The following is a 21,599-nucleotide window of genomic DNA, read 5'->3' on the forward strand; positions in this document are numbered from 1 at the left end:
AGCCATATATATCACAACAAGCTCATTGTTATATGAGCACTGCAGTACATGTCTTAAGGTGAAACAAAGTAAAACAGCTATATATATATTGAATATGAGTACAACTAATTTAACACTAATGAGCCAAAAGAAGGTTAATAGTGAAGTGTAGAGATAAAATGCTGAACAGCAGTTTCAGTTTAAATTAAAAATAACTAAATCCAAATTTCAGGTGGACGTTTCTGTAGTTTTACAACACAGTAGCCCTGGAGCTTATCAGAGAAGTGCTTTTATATTTCAGTGAACCTCAATATGGTTATAATTAAAATACGTCTTTCTCCTCTCTGGCTAACATTTTAAAAATAACCCTATTACTATTTTCTAAGTAATATAGGTCTTCTAAGTTAAATAGCATTATTATGGCATTTGCTGCTAATGTGTTATTGGCTTTCAGCACGCTATGATTTTCAGAGCAACACAAATTGCAGGGCTCTTCTTAATAGTGCTCATCTTTCTGTTTGTAAAGCCTCAATGCATGGTGCTCTCGTTTGGAAGATATCATGTCCTTATTTTATTTTACGTCACATTAAGACCATTCTTTAATCCACACAAGACCTACTGCGTCTAGCAGTGCATGCTGAGGTCTATACTGCATGAAGATCGGCAGATTTTAGTAAATAAGCCACCATCACCAATCTGATATTCTTATGATGTGATCTCCAGCTTAGCCAAGCTACCACAAACACTTTTTGGACAAAACTTAGGTTGCATGAGTATCACAACGTAAAGATGCCGAATGTATCCCACATGTGTGTGCCTGCTTGGAAACTCACACCAGCCCTTATGCAAATGTCACGCAATAATTACATGAATTTATGCTATGCTATCCTGATGCTCTGTCTATGCTGATGAAGATTAATTTACTGGCTATTTACATTAGGGAAGTTGGATTTCTTTTCTCGTTAATTTGGCTTATAATGACTTGACCCCCTGGGGGCAGCCGTAGCCTCTGTATCGAGTACTGAACTTTCCTTTCCTTTCACTATTATCTGGTAAAAGGAAGAAGAAAAAACAAGAACGTAATATCACAGGAAGAGTTATGCATCCCACCCTGATGAAGTCACACACTGCAAATTGTATACCCTTCAGTCCAAAAGAGATCCATTATAAACCCGCACGTACTTTTATATATAAGAAAAGACAAATGTTCCACAGTCTGAGTTTCTTTAAACGTGTAGTCAAGCAAAATGCATTAGATGCACTGACAGACAAGCCCTACAGATCTCAGGAAAACAGTATGAACATGCTTACAATGTGCCTAAAAATAACTTCTCATACAGTGGAACCCAGATATTTATATAAATTGAATAAAAAATACCCATAATCTTGGAAGACTGGCAGTTCTAGAAATAAAATAAAAATCTATTGAAGTATTGGAATTTGAAGTACCGTAAGTAAAACTTATCTAATTATTTTCACACTTATCAAACGAAAATAACTTTGGTGTCCCCAGTTTACTGGAAACACTTGTTCTGTTTTAAAGTCAGAAAGTGCGTCTTCCTTTTTACATATCTGAAATCATATGTGTAAATATCTGATTTCAACTGTACATTTTAACACAAGTAACGTGAAATGTTAAAAAAATTTTAAATGTTATTTTGGGGGTACTAATAGGAGGCACTGGCCTCCAGTAGAGACGGGTTGCATATCAAGGGTTATGCAACCCCTGATATGTTTTACCATTTGTTTAGCAACAAATGGTAAAACACTTTCTGCTTGTCTCTCATATTTGATGGAAATATGGATTTTTTCAGAGTTATTGACTTTTTCTTCATTTTGCTTTTCAAAGGAACACACTAAAGACTGAGTAACCTTATTTTTTTAACAATAGAAGAGTTTTTTTTTTTTTCAGAAGGGGTGTGAATCCAGTGAAGTGGCAGACTGCAGTTTAACTTTTGTTGCCCATGTTGACAGGCTGATTGATGTAATAAGGCTTTGATAAATTCATTATAATTATGGAAATGTTGTCTTTTCCTATGACTTTCTTGATGTCATTTGCCAGTAAAATGAACGTCCTGGTGACTTAGCATCTGGGTTTGTTGAATTTGCCTTTTTAAAAGAAGAAGCATCATATTCCCCAAATGTTCAAACCCACATCTCGGTAAAAATGCCTGAATTGTTACTGGATTATGCAAATTATAGCAAATATAAAAATATAATTTGAAGAATCCTTTTCAATTTTTGGGGTTTCCTGTCAACACATACCTACAAAAATTAATGTCTGAGAAATCAGGAAAAGCAGCTATTTCAGCTTGAGTGGTGCTTACTATTTGCATATGTATCGCTACATAAAAAGGTGAGTTTTGCATCTGAATAGGTTAACAAAAAAGGGGCTTAATTCCTTCTCCTGCTGACTTTGAAGATGACATGATTGTGGAGTTTATGATTCCAGAGTTTGAACAGAGTAAAGACTGTCATTGGCTATTCCTCTCAAAGGCAGCAACATTACACATATACAATAAAACACATTGAATTTGCAATAATGTTTGTCTACATCACAACACCGGTAATTATGCTTTTATATGCCAAATGAATACTGTGATCAGTGGAAGGAATTTGTAGCAAAACTCTTCCCAAAAAATTGGTTTGAAAAATGTTCCTGATCATCATTCGATCCCACAACACTGCGCTGGACCTGGAATGCTTTTCACAATATATTTATCTTAAATGTATTTACTGATAATTATTACAACACTCTAAAATTACCCAGTTTTCAAAACTAAAAATGGCATTGATTTTATTGATTTTAAAGAAATACAGGACTAGAAATTGGGATTGACAAAAGTAATAATCAATCTAATCACTTTAAAACTATTTTGTAGTTAAATTTGTTCTATAAAATAAAAGTGGTTTAAGCATACGAGACACTTAAGTGTGACAAGCACAAACAAAACAAATCTGAAATGGAGCAAATATCATATTGTAGTTTTTGTGTTTGCATTATTTAAAGGACAAAAACAATCCAATGAGGCTTAACGGTCATCTTCATGCTAAAATCTGGAACAAAATCAGCAACTTTCAGTGTATTTAATTGCCCAAGCCATTAAAACAGCAATCCATTTCAATGCGTGTGCAAGTCAATTTTATCACCTGACTGGAACAGCTAAGCCTCTAGTCAAAAACAGAGATTGTATCCAAAACCCCGCCGTCATTTTTCAGCTTTGCACACATAAATACTCCACCTGCATTCCACGTTTTGTAGCTAATTCATCTCCCCGGGCATTTCAATTTTGCTGGAACGTCTGCTGCTGCTGTTGTTTACTTGTCTAACTCATTATGGGAAGGGAGAATTAGAGGTAAGTATTCAGGTAAGACATGGCAATGCAAACATTCAGAAACATCTAATTTCAATAACCTGGCACAGTGAGTAATTTGGCATCTTGAAAGCAAACCTTGAGATGCTAAAGAAACACTTCACATGAAGGAGTGTCGGGCTGCCGGCCATTACACGCCAGGAAATTCAGACAAATAAAAAAAATGATAATTTTCTAGGCGAGACTTGAATATTAAAAGCTCCTGCTTACTGTCTCATGACAGAATCTGCTATTATCACCAAAGCAAGTTAACATAATATTGTGCATATTGCTTTGTTTGCCCTCAACTGCCTTCCAAACATCCATTATTTATAAGCAATCATCTATCATTAATCATATACACTATGCCAGTTAAGTTCATAATTGCAGGGGAAAAAAAATGTGACCAAGTAACATTCAAGTACAGGGGAAATATTAGGTCATGCTTAAACTAAAGCTTGATTAGATTTCATGTTTTGGTTCCATATGAGTAACACTAACAAACATTCCTTTGTTTCCAGTGACAGACTAGTGATTGCTTCTGAATAAAACACTTAGGGATTTTTAAAGACATATAATTGTTATGTTAATGCACACTGACATTTTACATCTGGCGTACGCTAACATGAAGTGTACTGTGGGCCGACTACTCGCAATAATAAAGAGACATTTCCTTTCTGCTCTCTTACTTTGTTTATAAGCATCCTGCAGAGTTTTGAAAAGTCTACTGGTGCTGAACACAAGCGCCTAAACACATTTATGCTGATAATTTATCTCTTGTAAAACCCTTTCGCCTTTCGTCGTTCTGTTTAAGTAACAAAACAGAGTTTTCATCCTGCATGGAAAGCTTAAAGTGCAGTGAGATCATTTTCGCTAAATTAAATTTAAAAAGTCACAGTTAAGGATGTCGAACTGCATAAAGCAGCAAAAAAATATCGAGGTAAGACATAAACACAATATTGAGAAAGAAAATTAAAACTGTACCACAAGAGGTTGAAATATATATTTCCATCTGTTCATTCATTGAAAGTGAGAATTTATTTGGTGATTACTCAGACTGCCGCGTTGTTACTAAGGTCAGCCGCCTGGGAGCAAAATTAATGGCACCTACATCCTTACTGTTTCATTCCTCTGGGAGGAACAGAGCAAATGACTCATTCACAAAGGGAATTTATATCATGAACGGGGGCCGTATGAACCAGACCACAAGCTAAGACAGGACTACTTTCCACTAAAGCGTAAATCCAGACCAAACCTCACACCTCTTCAAGGAGGTGAGAGATATACAACCCGCGATCAGAAGAAGTGGAGGACTGTATGGAAAACCCTAATAAGAATTACAGAGAAGACTGCACACACCCGTACTTTAGTTTTGGGGAAACCCACTAAATTTATTGTTTTGGTCTTGGTAATCTTATGAAAATATTACCAGTTAAACTCCATCCTTTAAAGCATTTCCAACCAGTTAAAAATGAAAGACGCAAAATAGATCACAGGTAAATTTAACCAAAATAACTTAAGAACATTTATTTAAAGACCAAGCAGAAAAAGCATATAACCTAGACCAGGTCTTATGCTTTTGTTTTGTTATTGATATGCACATTTTGCTCTAAAATACACTCACCTCAGGGATACAGAACCAGTCTCCTTCGTAACATAATCAAAGCATTTTACGAGAATCTGAAGTCCCAGACCTCAAGAGCAAGCTATGTCTCAAGCCTTTGTGAGGTTTGAATCAAAGTCTAAAACCAAAAAAAGCTCACTGCGCAAAAGTCTTGGCAATGTGCAGCCAAACTGAACTGCAGGAACGAATGTATATCACCAAACAGAAGGACATTTACAATACAGAAAACATGAATATCTTGGGCATGCTGTGTCTGGAATTAAATAAAAGTCAAAGTCACAGCTGCCAGTACTGACACAGGCAGAGAACGAGTGCGCTAGTCACCTAGGGCTCAGAGGTGAAGACAAAAGGCCCCTGGAAGGAGATCACAAAAATAAATCTCAGCTCTGCTATTCATTTTATCATGCTTTGTGCAGTGTATACTAATGGGCACTGCTTTCCTCGTCTCCCCCAATGGGAGTGCTATAGCTCCCTGCAGCAGAGCCAGGCTCTGCTAAATCTGGAGACATCCAGGTCTCTGGGCCTGAGACTCGCTTAGCTCCCAGGTGGAAGGGGGCAACACAATATGAGGCTGACAGCAAGATGAAGCCCTGTAAGAAAGAAAAAAAAGAGCATGTGTATAACCCAGGAGGTCATGTGCTAGGAGCAGAGTGTAATTGTTTTCCTCATTTCCTCAAGCTTGTAAAGCTGATCCACTATCAGCAGCAGACTGTTATGCCATGAGCATGGCAATGAGGCTGCTTTCTCTGGGTCTTTTGACATTTCGGCCCGTGTAATAGTCAGAAGAAAAGCTATTAGGCTGGTAATCAATTTGGCTGTTCTGGAAGAAAAAGCACTTTGTGGTTGCCGACGCTCAAAAACATGATTGAAAGTTTCTTGTTTGGACCACTTACTTCGTCTTTGGCACGCTTCATTTCTTTTGGGACAAAGAAATTGTTTCATTCGATATGCTCAGAAGCAGGTCTGCACAATTATCCAACAATAAAACAGGATTACGCAAAGCTAATGCACTTAATGAGTGCATTAAATGCGAGCAAATATTACAAAATTAGCCAGGCTCAAATATTTTTAGGGGGCTGGGATTATCAGAAATAGTGTGTGCTGTAACTGGTAGATATTAATGGAGTGCTGAGAAGCCTAACAGATTATAAGCAGAATGACATCAGCTCTGACTCATTCCCACCGAGCTGGAGACAGACTGCTGTGCGGTGAGAGAAAGGTCACTTAAACATCCAATCAAATTACATCATGTGAAGAATTGCAGTGAAAACTAAAAGCCAGTTTGTCAACCACCCTAAAAAATTCAGCAATGAAGAAAATATATTGTACGAAGCTCATGGTATGCTACCCTAAAACAGGCTAATTTTAAAATTTTTTGCCTGCGCGTCTGGTGTTTCTCAAAAGCCAGTTTCATTTTACTAAACACTACAATTTACTGAGGCGCCTGGGTGGCAGAGAGGAAAACCACTTGGCCTCTGTAACAACAACCTGGGTAAGATGGATTTTAAATCAGCCTTTCAAACAGAAAAAAAAATAATAAATCAGCACAGTCCTGGACTGAAATTCTATCAAACATTAGTAACATATTGAGCCTGGACTGCAGACTAAACATTAGAGCCTATACACTGTTCCCCTCTACAGTAATCATAATCAGTTAACTTTTCCACATTTTGTCAAGCGTCAACCACAATGTGTTTTTTGGGGGGGATTTTAGGTGACAGACCGACACAAAGTAGCGATTAATAAAAGTGGAAGGGAAATAGCTCAAAGTACAAAAATAAAAAAATAAAAATTTAAACCAAAGAGTGTGTTGTGTATTTGTTTTCATCCCGCCTCCACGGCTAAACTTTATTGCCTGTCAGTTTAGGTGGACAGTCACGTCTTAGAGAGAACGTCTTGTATTTTCCAGAGAGCTAAAGCTTTGGGAGATTGTGTTATAATCTAACTCTGTTTTAAACTTCTCCACGTTACCCCTTACCTGTCTGCTGAGTCTCTGGGACTTATGACTTACTTTGTTCCCCACTCTACCTCCAATGCCTTTACAGAACAGTTGCATTTACAAAAATGTAATTACACACAGTTTGAGTCCATTTACAGTTTAAGTGACTTATTAAAGTACTGTAAATGTAAAACTTTGGATTATTCATCTTCTACTGCACAACATCCCATACTTTGTGTTGGTCCTTTGGATAAAATTGCCCCAAAAGACAAATAACCAATTAGTTTTATAACTGTCTAGATTAATACTTGGACCACATTGGTGCGCTAATATTTACATTTAGAGCTTAAGTGAAAATGTGACGAAAACACAGATGCTGAAATATTAAATGTACACTAATTTAACTTGCATGGAAGATTTACACAGAAGGCTCAAATAAAAGGTTTATTATTTCTACTGCATTATTATTATTTCTACATTTTGTAGAACTCAACATGCTATTAAATCAGGAAAAAGAAAGGAAAAGAAGATGAACTCTGATGTCGAAGCCAAGCAGAGGAGCGCAGAAAGGCCAAGCAAACTGACAACTTCAGCTCAGGATTAGTTCCATCTCATCTGCGTAAAGACCGACAGAGCTGGAAGGAAGTGGTGTCCAAATCAAAACAGCAGACTTGTGCGTGCGTGTGTGTGTGTGTGTGTGTGCGTGCGTGGTCATTTTCCCTCCATCGGGGCCAGCGCACATGTGCTGCACTGCTTAGCAAGTAAGGGGGCGGGGGGAAGCCAGAACTCAACTGCTCCCGCTCATTTCACAGATTTTCCAGACAAATAATATCAGGTTTGTGCCCACTAGCGCCAACCCTTCGTCCATGCCGGTCTCTCTGGTCTATAATTAAATGGCATTCATTTGATTTGTTCATTAGGTCAAGCCTCGGCTGGGTTGAAGCAAAACGGAACCCTCTTATTAGTGGTTCATGACTCCACTCTCTCCATGGTGAGCGCTGGAAGCTCTGGTGAAAAACAGCCGAACAGCAGTGGGAAGCTGAAGCTGTCAGAAAGATTTTCCCTCTTCTTAAAAAAAAAAAAACTTAGAGCCCACCTCTTCAAGAAGAGAGGCGGTGGGGAATAACAGTGTATTTTCAAAATGTCAAACATGGAACCAGAAAATTATAGAATACCATAACATTTCTTTGGCCGAGGTGATTTATTTTTTCATGCACGTTGTAATCTGACTTTTCTCTGCACTCTTAAATTCGAACATGACTTTAATCACAGAATATATTATGCAGTTTCATTATCATGCGCAGTGTGAAAGGATTTAAATCTGAGACTTTATGCTAGAATTTCTAGGCTATTGAAGCCTGACATATTTCTTTAAGCTATAAAATCATAATGAGTCTATCATTTTCACTCCACCTCTGTCAAGCTCATCTCATTTCTTCCCATTTCAGTGCCACAGGATGATTTAGATAGAGATTTTTGCCTCTGTATTGTCATTTCCTAGCTTCTTTTTTAATTATGGCATTGTAATGAAGTTTATCTCGGAGTACATTTGTAAAAATTCCTGAAACTCAGGTTATCGACACGCAAACTACGAGATGCACTTTGAAGGGGTTACAAATACGTAAATAACTTTGCAACAGAGTTGTGGCTCTGCATTGAGCAACAGTTGCAAACTGTTGCAGAATAAATAGAAGAACAGAAAACATTTCCTCAGGATTGGTTAATAGTATATTTTTACAAAGTTGCTTCAGTTTTCAGTTGCAAAGTTTTTTTGGCCAAATATACACAACAAATTAGCATTTTCTTAAGTTTTGATGAGGATAACCTTCAGTGATGCATTGTAAACAACTTGTGGAGGAAAGGCTGAGGAACCATGGAGGAACAAACCTCTATCCTTTGGGTAACAGGTTGTATTATTCACTGCTTTAACTACACAAGCAGCATATACATCTAGAAGAAAGACACTTCTGTGTTTCTGTCTACACAGATATGTGTCAATCCAGCTTGAAGTAACGTTGGCAGGTAACATCCCTCTGTCTAGACCAGGGGTGGGCACTCCTGGTCCTCGAGGGCCGGTGTCCTGCAACTCTTAGATGTCTCCCTGGTCCAACACACCTGAATCCAACAGCTGAATCTCCTCCTAAGTGCAGTCAAGTTCTCCAGAGTCCTGTTAACGACCTCATTATTTGACTCAGGTGTGTTGAAGTAGAGATACATCTAAAAGTTGCAGGACACCGGCCCTCGAGGACCAGGAGTGCCCACCCCTGGTCTAGACAGACTGGTTGGTGCACTGCAATATATCTTGATGCTGTAATGAGTGTCTAATTTTAAAACAGCAGGACTTTCACCTCCAATTGACTAAAGTGGCAAATGGTTACATTTGAAACTGAAAGCAGATTGTTGGACAGCCATTAATGTCAACTGAGGATGCAACAGGTGCTGCCCTCCTCAGAAGGGTTGTCTGTTCTCCTACATCTGAAAATGGCTCCACTTCATCAATATCATTCAGACAAGAGAAACACAGTTTGTTAGTTGTTTTCCAAAAACATTTTACATTACAGGAGAGATGAAGGCGCATATAATAGAGAAGGGTAATAGAAAAGGGTAGAGTGTCTTCTCCAGGTCAGGGGGGGTGTCCTGCCCCAAGTGGAGGAGTTTAAATATCTCGGGATCTTGTTCACGAATGGGGGAAGAAGGGAGCGGAACAGACTACTTTTTCACCAAGCTTTTTATACTCCCACATATCGAGGAAGCATCATAATTACCATTGATAGACAATTGTAGTTGTAGTTGTAAGGATTTGGGCTTTCTCTGTGTTGATTTGAGTTTTTCTGTGTGTTTATTTTGGGTTTCTGTGTCTTTTGAGTCTCCGTGTTGTCCTGTCTACTCTAGTGTTCCCAGGTGTGTCTCGTTCAGTGATTACCCTCTGTGTATTTAACCCCACCTGTGTTCCTTGTTCATCATCGGGTCCTTGTCTAATCTGTCGCGCTGTTTAGTCTGTCGTCCATTCGTTCACAAGTTGCTACCAGTGTTGAGCCTTAACCTTCCACTCAGCTGTGCTGCCTGGTTTTTTGGACTTTGGACATCATTAAAAATTATCATTTCCACACAGCAACCTGGGTCCTCAGTGTCTGCCTCACCACCTCACGCCGCACTTCATGACAGTAGTTACTTAAGCTCCTTCACTTGAGGCAATGACTTCTTTCCAGGTTGTTTTTAATATTAAGGTATGGTCCAGATTTTCACACTTTTTGCTTTCACTTAACACCCAAAATATTGCTATGGTCAGTCCCATTTTAATGCCACGATGCAGCCTCTGCAGTAAATATGCAAACATGTGAGCAACGCAATGTGGCTCACGTCCGCAAAGCCAAACTTAGAAATTATCCTATTTTTTTGCCGGTCACCAAAGTCAATCTTCAGAAATCACACCACTCTAACATGAAACTGCATGAGTACAACATAAGTATTTTCAAAATAATTCACCAAGACAGGCTACATTTGACTGAAATACTTGCAATATTTATGCACGCATCAATTATGGCTATGCATACATGCAAAACATGCTGATATAATTCTGAAACTTAAGTCAAAATTCAAAGTTACAGCCAGTCAAGATAGACAAAGTGGGAGAGCAATTGAGGGAAAAATATTAATACCCATCCCTACATACAATGCAGTAACATAGTGACAGTTTTAATAAATTTATAAAAAAATATATACATAAATAAATACATTTTGTTTATAAAAGTTACATACTGCAGCTTTAAAACATCACCTCCCTTTCCTGTGAAATATTTTGGACTGCCTGGGATATGGATGGTGTTATGCAAATAAACCTGCCTTGTCTTGAGTTTACAACAAATGTTTATAGCAAATCTCTGAGGCCTTTAGGGAACAGCTGTATTTATACTGATATGAAATTACACACATTTGGACTCTTTTCTAATTACATCACTTCTGAAGGCAAAAGATTGCACTGGATATTATTCTAGGGGAATCAGCAGTAAGGTGACTAAACATAAATGTACATGTGGAAAAGATATCTAAAAGCATGCAGCGAATAAAATAAACACGAAATGTGGAAGAGTTCAAGAGACATAAATACTTTTGCAGGATATATTCAATACATGTTTAAAAATGCAGATGGATAATCAGTGACCTAAAGATGTGTTATTATTTAGACATGCTGAGATGAGAAGATAAATGTTTTAGAAGTCTGATGGGCGTTATACCTCAGAGGGTTTCTCTCACATGGAAAGAAGAACACCGCCAACAGCAGCTAAAACCCAAGCTTGTCGAATCAAACACATGCAGTTTGTTTCTGGTTCTTCCTATCAGCGGTGTAAAGTGTGGCCTGGGGGACATTTGCAGCACTTTTCATGATTTCATGTGGCTTCTGACCCCAGCTTATGAATTGTACAAATGTGGCTCACCTACCACTAGCAGATGGACACCTACGTCAAAAAGTTGGAAAAATTTAAAATGTTAAATACAACACTAAGTAATAATATTGTATTTACCACATTTTTTACATGTTAAGTCAGAAATAAGCAAAACCCCAGAAATCAAGTAACTTTTACTTAAAAGCAGATCTGATTGAACTAATTTCTTAAATTTGGTTAAACACAGCAAGTGCTTTAGAGGAAGAGTGCCCCATGTCCTGCTCTTGTTGCTCAGCACAAACTACAAATGTTTTCTAACCCAAAATACACCAAATAAGGTTCTACAATAATTTAGAAATTGACAATTTGTTCCATTAAAACATGAAACGGTAAGTTTATTTGTGCATTTTTAGAAAAAATATTATAATAATAATTGTGACCTGAAAGTGCTTGACAATTTTGGTCCTGCACATTCAGAACCACTGAAAGTGATGTGGCTTTTAGCTTACATTAAAAACAATATCCAGCAGCATCACTTGGCAGACCAAGAAACAGAGGCTTTAAGCACTATCTGGGTGTCAGCACCCACTCCCTGCACAATTACTGGATATGGTGCTGCTGTAATTAAAGTCCACTTTCAACGCTCCACACACCGTGACCTTTTCCAGTGCAAACAGCCATTGTCTCCGCTAAGCCCATGGCCCCTCCGCTGGGATGTAAATGGATATTTTATGGTGGTAAAACAGAGAAATTGATCCAGATGATGGCATTCATTGAAAAAATATGTTGGAACCTCATCTGAAAATCTGATGGTGTTTCGCCCTTGTTATTAGTGGCTTTCATTTGCAACTCTGGCAGGAAGATTTAAGAAGCAGAAAGCCCCCTGATAAGCACCATTATAGCCCATAATCAGAAGCTATGAAGATGATGGTGATGTTTCCCCTGGCGCTACGCTGCCAGGTTTTTATTCCATGTCCCTTGAAACTCCCCTGTCAATGCTCAGGCCTGATAGCAGAGAGGGCTGTTTGTTCAACTTGTCACTGGAACAGCAGCGTTAAGAGGGAGGGACCAGATGGAGGAGACAAACACACTGGGATTCAGTCTAGAAAGAGCGCAGTCCTCCTGATCACTGATGTGAACCTCAAGGACACTTGAGGCAAACCAAAGAATTACAGAGCACAGCACTCAGAGCAAACTAAGGCTGAGATTTCTTCCTCCCGCCACAGATAAATGGCTGATTCTTACATCAATCAAAATGCTGAAGTGCAAGACTCTGCAACAGCAGCATTCCTTTTGTACCTCTAAATGATTCAGGCACAGGAAGAGAAGCTCGGTCATACGCCACAGATTTTCCATCCAACACAGGGCTGAATGTGAGCAGACACAGACGTGTGCGCCCCTTGTCTATGAAACAGCACTCTATTTTGTTCCATTTAAGCTTTTTATATTCAGTAAGAAGGAGAGGCACAAAAGGGGCCTAAAGCTGTCTTGGGTCATTTAACCACACATTTTCCTTCTTCTCCCAGAATGTGTTTTCTGGCAGTCAAAGCACAAAGAGGTGACAGATTAGACGGGGAGTTCTTTTACAGGCTGGCTCTGGGCTTCGGGAGGGTGGGCCCGCTCGCTCGTGCTCGGGGCGGCAGCGCCACGCCTGTCACTGTTTGATGGGCCAGCGCAGAAGTGCAGTCACGGGGAGGTATGATTGATGATATTATGTACTCGCGCAGGATCCGAATGCCAGCACACTCCTGTGATTTAATCCCCGTTTCTTCATTAAACATCCAGGCACAGCAGATGGACTGCACAACATCCAGGCTCGCTTTCCCCGAGGCCGAAGCCAGACCAACATTACTAATTGATTCTCATAGACAACTCATGCAGAATATAGCTTAATGCACAGAGAGGCAATATGATGCTGTTAAAAAGTATTTACCTCTCTCATTAATTTAATTTTTGTTGCTTTGTCATACGTAAATGTTTCATAATAAAATACTTTTTAAATTAAGACGAAGACTATGTGAGTAAACATAATGCATAATTCTCAATTTAAAAACACTATCCAAACCAACCGAGCTCATGTGACAATATAATTACCCCTCTAAGAAAGATTATCAATTACCTGTGATTAATCACATTTTTCAGTTTCATTTGGTACCACCCGGCATGAGTACTTCCTAACTTATAGAATCAATTACTAACTAGTTCAAGCCACAGATGCCTCTGCTAAGGTAAGTGTTCACGATTTAACAATAGAACAATACTGGTCAGTTATTTATCCCATAATAAAGGTTCAAGACCAAAACCAATTTATATCAAAAAAGAAAAAACAAAGAGATCGATCTGTGAAAAGACATTGAGGATCCCCCATGAGTTTTCTAAAATATTACAGTATGTGATCTGACAAAGTGAAACTTCTTGTAAGGTGTGTGAGTGTGTGTAGTATTACATTTGGTGTAAAAACAACCCTGCATTTCTGAAAAAGAACATCATAAGTCATCATACAGTGAAATATTTTAGTAGTGTTAGCGTCTGGGAGATTTGCTAATTCATGACATCACCCTTCAGCAAGAAAAGCCTGGAAGCATGATGTGAGTTTGTGACTATAACCTTAGAGTTCTTGCAAAGTAGTGATCCAAAGCAAAACAGCAAGTCAATCTCTAAATGGCTAAAAAGAAGAACACAAAAGTGGGCAATGTGGTGTAAAACAGACTGGACTTCCATCAAATTCAAATGTTTTTATCATCTCATATGCTTTTTGTATTTATTAAGGTTATCTTTTCTTACATTAGGTTTTATTTTATCATCTAAAAAACAGAAACAAAAGAACCATTTAAGGGGGCAAATAGATTGCAGAACTGCACAAATCATTCAAAAAACAGCACTAACTTAAGTGATGTGGAAAAAGTCAAAATAAGAAACTTGTAGAAATCCCTGCCTTAGTCATCACAAGTGTTAAAAATATTTACTGCAGTAAAAATAAAACCTGTACCACATTGACATTTTAGTTTTATGTACCTTTGGAGAAAAAAAAATCAAAAAGGAAATTAATTTGACTGCTTCTCTTGCGCAACAATGACCCCTAGTGTTAACGCAAGAAACCTCATGCTTTGAAACCTAAACATCTTTGCACAAAATGCCAATACCAGAGACGTGGTAATCCCTTTGCCTCATGCTGAAGTGTAAAACATGAGGGTCAAGGTATACATTGACAGCAACCCCAATAATCCAAACTTCTGAACGGGTGTTGAGGCTGTCAGACACTAAATCCAAGAAAAAGCACAGCTACACAACCCAGATTAAGCCAACCATCCCCCAGTAAGACCACAAAGGTTTCTTTGTACTTGGATGGCATATATAAAAGGAGTTGAATTGTTTTGGCTAGAATTTTCAATTACAATTTGTTCTCTTTACAAAAAAAGAGTGTTATAAAATCTCTCTTAAATATTCTAGACATATTTTATTTAAGTGCACAAGTAGAAATTCGCAGCCAGAAATAAAGCAATCGTTGTTTGGATTGGTGTTTGCAGCATTTCTCAATTAACTCAAAGTGACACAGTTTCAACACTTTTTCAGAGAACAGGAAGCCTACCGGAGCTCCTGGAGACACACAACCCCAGATTAAAGAGGAGGTGTCCCCTGATGCATCACTGGTAGCGACAAATTATCATCGATAGCACTCCACCACATTACCATCAATCTCTCTTTTGAAAGACAAAAGTATCCCTCCATGCTAAATCATGAAATCAATGCATTTCTATCACTGAGAGGGATCGGTGCGCCAGTGATCTCTGTGGGTGAGTAATGTGAAATCCATCGCAGGTTAGTGCTCATGGCCCGGACATGATCAAAGACAAGAGCCCAGAAAAGTTTGTATTGATCAGCCGTCACAAAACGCCAGCTGAGGAGTGGAAATGTGATTGGAATTTGAAACACTGGCAACTGAAGACAAAACGACTTGATCTTCTGAGAAAAACAGATCTATTAGCTTGTAGCATAATACTGATTTACTGTAACTGTGGAGCTATGATTGGTGGTTACATTTTCAGAAGTGATTATCATCATCAGCTGTTCTTTTGAAGTGTAACTTTGTATTATGATTATAAAATCGGGTTGTTTAACAGTTGTGGGGAAGCTCCAATTTTCAAAGGTGTGGAGGTCAAAGGTCTGACTTAGCTTAACAGATTTTTTATTCTTGAAGCATATGCTCTAATGAGACATCACCCAGAAAACAAATGTTAATAGATAGAAGTGTAATAGTACATATAGTCATACTGAATCTTATGGTCCATACATCACTTATTGAGAGGGTTCACATGTTTTTTCATTGGATTTTGTTAACCAACAAAAAATGTGTTGATTAAGCTAACATTTAAAGCACTCCACACCAAAACGGTGCAGGAATGGATGGTAATGAAATGTGGGCTGAACTCCCATCAACCACTTTTTTTATTTATCTTTTTCTTTTCCCATCATCAGAGAACAATGACATGGTGGTACCTGTGATCTGGGGAGAGTGAACGGGCAGCCAAATAATTATACAACAACATGCTGCTTCTGTATTTATTTTAAATCCTTGAAATCTGAAGTTATTTTTTAAACTTTAGAGCTTGTCATGCAATATTTGCAGCTCCAAATAAAGTTTAATAAGCAACATTAAATACTCTACAAGGCATTGTCAAACACTTAATAAACACTAATTATTTTTTAACAAGTGACTTCTAGTGTTCAAACATTGTAACATCAGGTAAGTGAGTGTTAAATATTCGTGACTTTTCACTTTGATCTTTTTTTAAAAGGATAAAAAAAAGTCAGTTTTTCTCACTGGCCATGCATGTTTGGATGAAGGTTGTGCTTTAATTTTGCATTCAATTTTCATTTGGAATCACAAATGTTCAAGTTACAAATTGAAGTGAAAATTGGACAAAAAGTGGAATATCTGAGTGACAATGTCGTATCCAATATGACTTCTGCCCATTTCAAAAGTACAGCTAGCTTCAGTAGTAAAGTACTTATTTGACTCCTGGTTTTGATTTTATTGAGCCATTTTCACATGTAGTACTGGTAGTGGATATGCTCCTTAGCACATAAGAACAGAACTACATTAAGTAGAATTGCTAACAGCTGTTAGCTTGTCACTGAGCATAGCAGTTAGCATATTCCACTTTGGTTTGATTAACAAATGGGGAGCAGCAAGGTTAGCTTCTGTTTCATCATTAGAAGTTCTGACCTCAGAGAAAGATGGCGACTAAAACTTGTTCTTGGTTCTCTCTGCTTCAGGTTACACAGTGAGTCCTGAGATTGTTCGCCACATATTTTGTGTGGTTTGTATTTAAAGCCAGTCTTCTTCTTATGGCTGTAGTTTACCTTTGTTTTTAGCTTGTGAATCACTGACAGCAGAATTTCTCTTCAGCACTGCTAAAAGCTAGTCAGGTAACAACAGTTACTTTTAGTACAGTGCGCACAACGACAGAACTGTTCGTTTCTCTTCCTCTTAAACTGCATGAGAATTTCAGAAAGGTTTTATTTTAAAGAAATTACAAGTTTATACATTGTACCTTAGAGTTAGGCATTATTTGCTGTTGCTAACGTAGAATTCTCTGTTAAAAGAAACCAAGTACTTGGTCGTTGCATTTGCTTCATTTTGCTATGAATATCCCTTTCATGCATAGTGGTCACTACAGTGGACAGCTATATAAAAGCCATTTTCTTGTGCTTCCTGTGGATTTTTATGTTATAAATACACACAGACCACTGAAGTGGACACTAATGCATCATAAAATATACCATCAACTACTGGCCATCAGCTGGAAATGCAAGAAATTATTTTTGTTAAATACAATATGGCCGACAGACAAAAAAGCATGAGAACCGACCCGGTCCCTCCTTCTACTGTAGACGACTCTTGCAAGTAAAAAAAATATTGTGACATCAGATAACCCCTAAGGAACAATACTACTGATGTATTTTTCAAATAACAACTTTGTATTTGGACAAAATTACAATTGATCACATAAAAATAAAAAATTTAAAAAAAATTATTTTTACAAAAATAATTTTCCTACCTTTTTTATGACTTAAGAAAAGAATTTTAAAAAATGGAAAAAAAATTCTGACACAAAGGATCATAATTCATGCATCAGAGGGATATGAATATGAATATACAAGAAACTGTACCAAACTTGTAGTGCACCATGACCCAATAACTCGGTTTGGAACTGGACCGTGATGTAGGTGTATGGCCACACCTATACTCATAAATTTTGGGGGGAAAAGAAAAGCAGGAATCCTTACCTTTGGCCACTTGGGATTGAGCCCACAGGCTTTTTCAGCATCCTCCAGAGCTGCTTGGTGCTGACCCAGCTTGAGGAACGCTGCTGAACGATTACTGTACAGGATGCAGTTCTGTGGGTCGGCCTGCAAAGCATCGCCGTACAGACACACGGCCTCCTGGAAGTCGCCCCTCTGACACGCCTCGTTACTCTGCCGCACTTTCTCCATGAACTCAGCCTTGCTTAGTGCACACCGCGACCCGTCGTCCACGGCAACGCACCGGATGGGCCTTCTCGCTGTCCGAGAACCAAAGACAGAAAACTGGAGAAATAGAAAGAGAGACGAATTAACTTGACTAGAAAACGTGCCAACAAAGAACATAGCAGGGGTTTTTTTGCCCCCTTTCCCAGGACCACAGGTGAAACTAATTTTGTTAACAAAGGCTGTGCTCCAACGAGCGCTCTGGTAAACCACAACAAGCAGAAAAATAAACCTGGATATTCCTGTGCTGAGCTCTGGCTGCCAAAACGCCTGCTGTCCACACAAACAAACAGCAGCTGAAGTGTGAGGGAATGTTAATGAAGGGTGGCATCAAAGAGAGTCGCACAAATTACGCCTTTCTTCTCGCATCAAATGCAGATCTTCAGTTTTTAAAAAAAAGCCAAATTCTAGACCTAAATTCAGGTGTTAACAAAACAAAACAGTGGCTCCTATATGTGGTACTTTTAACTATTGAGATTCTAAAGTTGCTGATAGAAACATGGAGAGTCTGAAATTGTTCATCTACATATTAGTGCTTTTTTTCAAATGAGTTGTGTCCTGCTCTATATAAATTTAACAGACTTTAAAAGAGTCTAAGATGACTTTAGTTATAAAATATTTCTCTTTGTTGCCAAGAAACTGATTGTGATCAATGTGCTTCTGCTGCTTACATCTGTTAAAATGGAGTAAAAATTTGCAAAATGCCTAAAAATAAAGCTGCAATAAGCATGATTTTGAAGTTGCGCAATCTTTCACTGAACATTTCAGAAACATCAAACCTTTAATTTTTGTTGTTTGTTTTATGTTAAGTCATAGCTGGCACTATTATTGGCATCCTGATCAATAATTTGAATAATCCCCTTTGCAGTCAGGGCAGCACACAAGTTTTCACCAAAAACATTTCTCGAAACTGAAGTAAAAAAAGTCTTTGACTATTCTTCTTTGTCCAATCTCTTGAGATCATCACATCCCAACTTCTCTCTTTTGCTCGCTTCTCTCTAGTATTCATGAAGAAGGCTAATTTTGTGTCTGGTTAATCATTTCTGTGATAATTTGACCATGTGTTCTGTATCACTGTCTCCCCCATAGCAGTTTATTCAAACCAGTTTCTGGTGTCTGACATAGGCTGCACTTCGAAGAGTTCATGACGCCATCCAACCCAGCACCACATACAGACGGATCCGAATCGTGGACTACAACTGTCACCTTCATGACTTAAGCCACTTTTAAACCACAGACAATGTCCAAAGTATCTTGTCTCAGTAGGAAACGTCATGAGCACTTCATGGTTATGGAGATATTGGTTTCATTTTCCAAAAAATACAAATTCCTGCTTTGAAGGCAGTAGTATCCCTGTGCTTGATTGGATCATAAACTTGCCTGGCCCAATAATTAAGATGCTTTAGAGACCATTTTTAAGAGGAACATGTGAGACACCTCAGTCAACAAGCACATATTCTGTTCGGTGTCTATGAATTATTATCGTAAGCAAAACGCTGCATTCAGAGGATGAAAGGAAGGCCTTTTATGGCACTCCTTCAAGTCGTTTTTATTTTATATATTCATTTTTATTAGGTGGGACTGATGTTTTAAATCATTTAAATCGGTCCAAACTGTATTCTTATGGTCTGTACTGTACATTTATGTCAGTATCTTATTGTCTGTATCTTGCACTTCTGCTCTCAAGAAATTTCCCTTAAGGGACAATAAAGTATCTTATCTTATCTTATCTTATCTTATCTTATCTTATCTTATCTTATCTTATCTTATCTTATCTTATCTTATATTAACAATGCAGTCAAACGAAACATTGCCATTAAAGCAACCCAGGCTTCCTGGACACCTCAGCAGAGCTATAGGTTAATCTCCATGCTGTGCTGTGTTGATGCTGTAATTCATGCAAAAGAAGCGCTGTGTGAGATTATAGTAGTGTAATAAAAATATCCATTTTAAAAAATGTCTTGAAACTGCAGCTCAGTCCAATGTGCTTCTGCTGCTTACATCTGTTAAAACTGTATTTATCTGGACCCAGCTGTTCAAACAGGCATCAGCAGAGTAAAACTGAACCCAATAAAGACACAGACGAATTTCCTCCTTCTTGGCTTAACCTGAGTCCTCCTGTATTGCTGTGTTTCGTTTATTCCTGTTGCCTCAGTCCCTCTCGGAGCAGCTAACCTGACTCAAGGTCTCCAGCGACTGCACCCAACCAGCAATAACCGACTGATTACACAATGTAGGTTAGAGTTGTTAACATTAAAACATTTGCTAAGAGTTACTAAATCCAGAAATCCATCTTCGGCCTCTCATTTCTGGAGCCAGCGTCCACTGCACCTCTTTTCTCACCACACCTCCTCCAGCTGAATTGTGGGATAGGGCAAGCTTGGTAATTACTTCCAGAGGCCCACAGAGAGAGAGGACCCGCTGAAATGAGAGCTCTGTGGATCAAGTAAGTTCAACATTAAGCAAAGTTACAATGCAGCATCGCTGCTAATCAAAGGGCTCGCTAGTCTCTGTGCACGGTAAGTATGTGAACATTGGTGAACACCTTAATAGAGCTGCAGGTAACCTGGAAACTCTGTGCTGTTTCCATGGTAGACTTTAAGGCTTTGAGTAAACGCACATATCCAGCGGGTGAGTGACATCCACTCTGCAGGCGTCACCCATGCCAACATGCACCCAATGAAGTGTCAGGAGACGGATCTATAATGGATCAGAGGTCCCATGCAGCTTTCTCCTAGGAATCTGCAGCAGCACACTGGGGGCTGCCTTCTGTATGTGGGCAGCACTGGCAGGAAGGGTGGAGATGGGAGAGATAATGAGAGCCTGCACCAACACAGAACACACACACACACACACACACACACACACACGCATGCACGTCATACACGCATACTTCCAACACGGAGATCCATTCAATTCCACTCAGACTTAATCATGCAGACAGAGAGGTCAGATTGAGGGGATGATGAGGGAACTAACTTTCTGCTACAGACTATGTAGGCAAGGCAAGCTTCTAAAACAACAATAATACGTGTTTTGCACGATTGTACCTTTTTTAATAACAATAAAACAAAACCCTTTCATGCTGTTTAGTGTCTGCTCCAGCAGTCCCCAGACGTCCACCGCGCAGCCCAGGACGCACGGCTGGAAAATCGATAGATTTTTACGAGGTCATTTTGGAATTTTCTCCCCTGGATGCGGCGCAAAATATACACGGAGCAATAAAACGGACCCAAAAGAAAAGAAAAAAGGAAACGCGCAAAGCCATTGTTCTGGAAAGCTGTTTACCTTTTCTTTCAGAGTCGCTTGCTTCTCCATCCTGGCTGACTGCGTGTGTTTGTATAACGGCTTATCGGTCTCATCCCATCCCAGTCTCTGCAGATTTAGTGTCGAGTTTGGCGTGTGCGTGCGTGTGTGTGTGCAGCAAGAAGTTCTTCAAAGTTTGTCCAAAGAACGTCCTCTTTGCGTGGTAGACGATGGTCGATAAGCGCCAAAGGAAGTCCACGAAAAGCTGAGCTGCATACGCTGTTCAGGAGAAACTTTCCTCAAGGAAAGTGCGCCATGTTGTCAAATCTTTTTCCTTTTTTTTTCTTTCCTTTTTTCTCCTTCCTTCTCTCCCCCTGTTGCCACAGCGGATCTGCTGCGCACACAGAGGAAGGATAAAGTTCCTAAGTCAGGCCATAATGCATCGGTTAAGTGTGCGGATGAATGATCAACTCTTTGTAAACTGTTTGAAAAAAAAAAAAAAATTGCGCATAATTCATGTTGTGATTTTATTTTCCAATCAT

The 21,599-nt window shown here is 38.8% G+C and overlaps 1 protein-coding gene across 2 annotated transcripts in view; it reads right to left on the reverse strand.

The window, feature by feature from the left end:
• Window positions 1–21,342, reverse strand: part of ttc28 (tetratricopeptide repeat domain 28) — a 229,141-nt gene extending 207,799 nt beyond the window's left edge. For both annotated transcript variants that reach the window (XM_023343547.1, XM_023343546.1), the window contains exons 1-2: window positions 21,100–21,342; window positions 17,572–17,871 (exon numbers count right to left, since the gene is read on the reverse strand). In XM_023343547.1, the coding sequence (XP_023199315.1) occupies window positions 17,572–17,871; window positions 21,100–21,129 (330 nt within the window). In that variant the 5' untranslated portion in view covers window positions 21,130–21,342. The remainder of the gene's footprint in view (window positions 1–17,571; window positions 17,872–21,099) is intronic.
• Window positions 21,343–21,599: the final 257 nt, after the last annotated feature.

Source organism: Xiphophorus maculatus, chromosome 12 (genome assembly GCF_002775205.1).
Source record: "Xiphophorus maculatus strain JP 163 A chromosome 12, X_maculatus-5.0-male, whole genome shotgun sequence".
NCBI lineage: Eukaryota > Metazoa > Chordata > Actinopteri > Cyprinodontiformes > Poeciliidae > Xiphophorus > Xiphophorus maculatus.